Source organism: Takifugu flavidus, chromosome 1, assembly GCF_003711565.1.
Source record: "Takifugu flavidus isolate HTHZ2018 chromosome 1, ASM371156v2, whole genome shotgun sequence".
NCBI classification, from domain to species: Eukaryota; Metazoa; Chordata; class Actinopteri; order Tetraodontiformes; family Tetraodontidae; genus Takifugu; species Takifugu flavidus.
Window position 1 is genome coordinate 16,998,317 of NC_079520.1, and position 6,542 is coordinate 17,004,858.

Genomic DNA, 6,542 nt, shown 5'->3' on the forward strand with positions numbered 1-6,542 from the left:
CAAGTCTCTGTGGAGGAATGCGGAGCGCTGGTCAGCATGGCTGTCTCTGGGCGTTTGTGTGTTTGTGTTTCAGTGTGTAAAGCCTTTAGGTCTTAACATTGCTGGCATCCTTTCACTTTTCCCCTTTCTTCCCGTATCGCTCACTCACTCTTTCAGCCATGCTCTTGCCATCTCTCTTCTTTTCTTGGCTGTGGTGCCACTGTGGAGAAGGCAACAGTGACCCTATTGTGAACGGTGGGAAATGGGCAGCAGGCCAATGATGTCATCCTGCCATAGGGAAGAACGACGGGAACGCCCTCCTGGCGTTCAGAGTGTGCTATTTTTTCCTGTTGTTTTCCGGAAGGCGGTGATCAATTTAATTCCATCCTCATCACTCCCTGCTTCTGGGTGGTGGGGGTGGTGAAAGACGGAGGGAGGGCAAATGGAGGAGGTGCAGGGAATAGAAAAAACATGGGGCGGCTTCGTACCCTTTCAAAATGTGATGTGACAAAATGTAAGGACAGAGGGAAAAGATGAGGAACTTGAGATGGTCTGAGCTGAAAAAAAATCAAACGTAAGCATCAGTGAGACCTTATTGGTAAAGAAGAGATTTATTCGTAGTAGACTACCTCATGGGGCGGCACCTGCTCATTGGGATAAATGACACATATTCAAACATTCATTTGTGGATTTAGTGTGTTGTGGAGTGCAGGGACACAGCATCAAACTAGCAACCTTGGTATTACCAACACTGACCGTCACTGACGTTTTTGTCCTAAATCGTCGCTGACCGGTCACCTGAAGTGGCCGTTGTTGAATTGTTCTCTGGAGGCTCTCAGTTTGCTTCTGGCTGAATTCCAGGAGTGTAATAAGATGCACCTTGCAGAGGCTTGTGGGATGGGGTGAAGCTCCAGCTGTGATGATAAAGGAGATGGGGTGAAAATAAAAGACGATGACGATGACGTTCCATCATTTATACTTCTGAAAGATGACCTATAGGTGAAAGAAAATGTGCAGTCTTAAAAACATGAATACGTTTTGATAAAGAACTTTCAGTAATGGCCTTCTCACCGCTGGTTTCTTTTCTTCACTCATCCTCAAGTGAAAGGGGATGTTTACCACTTTGGTGCTGTTTACTGTGTTTTTTTTTAAAAAAATAAAAAAGAGAGGAATAACAATAACTTTATGATGAATTTAGGGGAGGGAGGAAAAAACAGCAGAAGGGGCTTCAAAAAGTAGCGTTAACGGGAGACAGATTTTTGACAAGCTTCCCAAGCCATCTGCTTTGGGTTAAGGCTCGGAGACAGAGTCGAACGGGGAGGCGAGAGGAGAGGGGAGCGAGACTGAAGGAAATGGTGAGGGAAGGGAATAGAAGGAATGAAATATTGACAGGCATTGATGAAAAGATTTGTATTGCGAGACTCTTTTTTAATTGTTGTGGTGGGTGTACTTGGATGCAAGGCGAAGTAATGTGCAGTCGATCAACAATCAAGGCGCGAGACATGAGCTATTGTACTTGATTTCACATTTCATAAATAAGTCAAACGCACTGTGGTTTTCATATCATGGACAGATATTTATTGGAAAAATATCACGCATTTTATTGCAGTTTTTAAAACCTTCCAAATGACCTGTGGAGGCTCGAGATGATTCTGAAGTCTGTCCGAGAGCCAGAGATCCAAGAGAGAGCGTTCTGCCGGAGACGCCACATCACTGAAATAATTAGGAGCTGTGGTCCAGGCATATCTACTCGTCTGAAGGGAGAGCAGCTTGGGGATTTCAGAGCTGCGCTATCGTTACCACTCGAGACGTTTTCCAAATGACCACATTACCAAATGTTGCACTTTTTGCTTATGTTTCTGCTAGATTGTGTAACACCACAAGAAAATCACAAGAAATGCAAAAAGATGTTGACACTGACAAACCGCCTCTTTAGTTTATCTTACTCTTTGACTTTGTCCTGTCTTCACCTCTATCTGTCCTCACTGTCTCCGTTCACCCCCCTGTGCCATTCTACCAACCCCCAGTTGGGCACAGCCAGCCAGTCTGGCCAGACCAGACCCTTGCTGTGCCCCTGCACTGGATTAGCTGTCTGCTTGCCTGGACCTTGGGTAGAAACCTTTGTATAGAACCATAGGGGTGTTAAGAGTGTGTGTGCGTTGGTGTATTTGCTGGTGTGCATGTGTGTATAGTATTCACAGAGAAGAGGGTCCTATCCTTGCCTAGGGGCTGCCCCCCAGTGCACCCTCACCGTGCGCCCTATTGAGACCTAAGGGAGCATGAACAATCACTGTAAAACCAAAGAGCTAAGTCCCCTTGTTATACAAGCCCAATTTTCGGCACCGGCCCCACCTCCCTCCTCCGTGGTGCTTTACACCCCCACTCCGCTCGTCAGAGGTTGATGGGCTTCGTTAAAGTGAGCCAGGTTCCTTTTATGGCATTATTTAATTAGCCATTCCACAGCAAACTGCCATCCGGAACCACTGCTGCCACTCACCACCCCACCTCCGCCTCCACCCCCAGCCCACCATTGCCACCATTCCCCTTCTCTTTGCTGTAACCACCACAGTCTTCGCCATCCTTGCCATCACTGTTTTCACCACTCCCCCTTTCTTTCCCCCTTGTCTTTATCTCCAGTAATTAGCCAGAGGGTGGGGGTGTGCTCACTGCCGGGTTGCTCCACATTATTAGCGTTTGAGAGTGAAGAGAAGTGTCTCTCCATGCATGGGATTTTCTCACTCAGTCCACCACCCCATGACCTGTGGAGGGAGACAATGGAAGTCAGCGGTCCTACAGTAGCCAGCTCAGCCTTACTGTCCCCACTGCCCACTGAGCTCCGTCTACACTGGCACCCAAATCATTAACCAGATTACGACTTGGTCTGCGTAGTGGAGAGGTCAGCAGGGAGCTACTCACAGGGTGTGGAAGACTGCTGGCGACTCTCTAAACTGGAGTCCTGCAGATTATTTGCTGAAGATGATAAAGTTAGAAGTTTTAATTAAGAAAATATGAAAACCAAGTCTAAACCGCTTTAGGATCAATTTCACTCGGTTTAACTGGGAGCTTGTTCTCCCATGCAGTCACATGAGTGTGAGCAGTCTCCCAGTGAGGGAGGAGAGCCAGGGAAGCCCCTAACTGCTGATCCGGATCGTGCTGGATCGACGCCCTCTAGTGACCAAAACAAAAGACAAGCGGAATGAAATAAATGTGGGGGGTAAGATGACATTCACTGAATAAACGCTAACAGATTAAAACCAAATACCAAAACTACGTCTAACGTTTTGTGACTGGATTACTTTTATCATGACAGTGGGCATGTTAAAGTTAAGAGTTTGGGATGAAATGTATTTACCACATTGCAGGAAATTTTCACGTTTTTGCTTAAAACGGAAAAATTGTACGTTTGAATCCCAGCTTCATCGTGTCCTGATGATTACTTAGTATGGGAAAGGTACCGTGGCCGTGGGTAATAGTTACCCCTGGCCATTAATAGCCTTTAATTACGGGTCCATTTTGTGACCTCTGGGTTCAGCGGGCTGATTTCTGACCCAAAAGCTAACGAACAAAGGTGGAATGTGATGCCCCTCTTCCGTAGACTCGCTACTTAACGTTTCCCATCAATTTCATGGGAAAGTTCAAGCCGAAGGAATCCTTTAACGCATGAGTACTATTGACAACGTATTGAAGCCATTAGAGCATCACAACCCCTCCAAAGAAAAGAAGGAACACGTTTCCCTGGCGCGCAAACCGTGCGTAAGAGCTGCGCACAGCGCGGGGTTGTGGAGGATTCTCGCCTGGAAGAAAACAGACGCTTTAGGACCCAGTAGATCTTGATTGAGCCTGATATTTTCCACGTTGTGAGTGGAGAGGGTGGCCCGGAGGAGGGAGTGGGGTGCTGTCAATCAAAGTGAAAGTGGCCGGGGTGGGCAGGACCCTCTGACACTTTGTACCATCGGAGGGGGATATTTAACTTGGGACTGAGCAGCGCTCGCTGCAGACACACTCACGCACAGTGTGCCTTAGCAAAGAAAGACTCGAGTGCCAAGTCACTCAGACTCCTGAAGTAGCAGCGACTGAGAGCTTCAGTTATCACAGGAGTGGAGACGCTCCCGCAGGATTTGAAGGCTTGCATCGGCGGCGCAATTGGGTTCCAGATTATGGATGGTCTCGACATGTTGCGACGCTTGAACCTGGAACTTTTCTCAAAGGATTCTACAATGCCACAGTGAAAAGAATCCCAGAACTTAAAGCGCTGGTTGGCTTTCTGTAGGCTGCAGTTGAGGTGCACTGGCAATTGATGTGAATTTCTCTCAAGCGTTTCTTTTTTCCCCTCCACGTGTGCACAGCGGAGACTTTGTGGGAATGTTAGTCTGAGACTTTTATTCCCTAAAGAACAAATCTGCGTTTTGGATCAGCCTCTGGAAAGATAAGTGGCTGTTATTTGTTAAGTTGCTCTTACATCCCACAGCAACACGTTTTCTCCAATTTGGACAGTCTAGCGAGGTACCCACGACTGGAATACCAAAACGGACCTGAGGGCAGAAAGTGTTCCCCTCAGTCCATGGATTGTGCGCTCTGGGACCTTGACAGACCTGAGAGTGTCGGGCAACGTTAAAAGAAGCTGCATTTATAAAAGCCGTGCGTAAAAATAACATTGGCCAAGGCAGCCCTCATTGCCGGACGCGTGACATTTAAAACATTGTGAAGTACCCTTTGTACGCACCTCTGTCGCCGGACGCTCCGGAACTATTCTGTCTCTTTAGAAAACGCTCATTCCATGCAGGTCTCGCCTTGGCCGCTGTCATCCAGTGCAGACAGTTCGTCGTGGCTTCGAGTCTCCGGGGTAACCATGACAACCAAAAGAAACCCAAAGTGAATTTAAGGGAGCGAGGTGAGGCCAGAGAGAGTGTGTGAATAGACTTTCTTTTCCATTCTGTTTGGTGCTTTTTGTTTAGACTAAACACTTTTCTGCAAGGCGGGGGATCCGTTACGCGCTGCAGGGTTCCATCAAATCGTAAAGTTGAGAGCCCTAAAAAGCAAAGCACCACATGTCATTCAAACCCAACGTGGTCTATTAAAAGTATCGCTTTGCTGTTGACTGAACATTTACTATTTATGAAGCCCCGGGCTGATCACTGTAGAGAATACAGTAACCGGGAGAAGAACTGAATATCATTTACGCAAGAAGATTGTCTGCGTAAAACAAGAGGAATAATGGGCCTCTCACAAACGCTGCTCTTTTACGTGCTTGTGTGCGTTCACCTCGGAGTTTCACAGATTCTTCGCCTCCGTCCTTCGCCCAGTGATCACCTCCCCGTGCCCGACCTTAGGGAGGACCCCGACCCGGAGTACGACCCCCGAGAGCAGGACTTAGCCGAGAGGACTCTGAGGAAAAAGCTCGGCAGTAACTTCGACCCCAACTTCATGTCCATCAGCCAACCCGTGCTGGTGAACCTCTCTGCATCAGACAACCACGTGAAGATGCTGGGGCCAATGCCTAACGAAATCAAAAAGCTGGACTTGACAGAGACCCCCTATGGAAAGCGGGTAAAAGTGGGCAAGAAAGCCCGTAGGAAATTTCTGCAGTGGCTGTGGACCTATACGCACTGCCCCGTGGTGTACACCTGGAAGGACCTGGGCGTGAGGTTCTGGCCACGTTACATCAAGGAGGGAAACTGTTTCTCAGAACGCTCTTGCTCCTTCCCCGAGGGGATGTCCTGCAAACCAGTCAAGTCAATCAACAAGGTTTTCCTCCGGTGGTACTGTCAAGGCTTTCTAAGACAGAAATACTGCACGTGGATACAGGTGCAATACCCAATCATCTCAGAGTGCAAGTGTTCCTGCTGATCTTCTCGAGCTGAGGGCAGGAGGTGACTGAAAACACGGTTTCTATTGCACTGTTAACTTTCTACAGAGATGGGCACCATAGCGAATCTATTTTTTTATATAGCATTTTAAGTGAAATACCAACATTGTACATATTTAAGAAAAATGCAGCTATTTTTTCTAATTAAACCAGGACCATATTTTATTCTCCACCCCGAAACGAGTTTTTTGGGGGGAACCACGAGCACTTCAGAAGGAAGAGCTTTTTTTTTTTTTTTATCATTGAAGAAGGAATACATATATGCTACACTTCTCCAAGAGGTGAACTTTTTTCAACTGAACATTGATGCTGACTGTTATTTCACTGCAATGCTGCCTAGAGTTTTGTTTTTTTGTTTTTTGTTTTTTTGTATAATATTAATATCAATAATAATTCAATTGTAAAAAAAAGTTGAGGTTAAAGATATATATAAAGGCGTGAACTCAGCTTTTTTGGAATACATAGTATTGTAGAAATAAACAAATCTGTACGTTTTATTTATTATTTTAACGATTGTGAGTATAGATCATAAGGAAAGAAAATAGCAGAGTATACCAGAAAAAATATGGGAGATGTCTACTTGAATATTTCTAAAAATATATAAAAAAAACCAATAAAATAAATAAAAAAAATAAAACATATCAGTGTACATGTTATGTTTACACGTTTTAGCAATAAAGTCTATCTTTTCAACGTG

The 6,542-nt window shown here is 45.9% G+C and overlaps 1 protein-coding gene across 1 annotated transcript; it reads left to right on the forward strand.

Moving 5' to 3' along the window:
* Window positions 1-3,461: 3,461 nt before the first annotated feature.
* On the forward strand, window positions 3,462-6,542 carry nog2 (noggin 2). The gene has a single exon (XM_057045551.1). The coding sequence runs from the start codon at window positions 5,194-5,196 to the stop codon at window positions 5,824-5,826; it is 633 nt and encodes a 210-aa protein (XP_056901531.1). The 5' UTR covers window positions 3,462-5,193; the 3' UTR covers window positions 5,827-6,542.

What these genes read in the sequence shown, in the direction of transcription:
- nog2 (XM_057045551.1), top strand. Translation starts at nt 5,194, where the DNA reads ATGGGCCTCTCACAAACGCTGCTCTTTTACGTGCTTGTGTGCGTTCAC.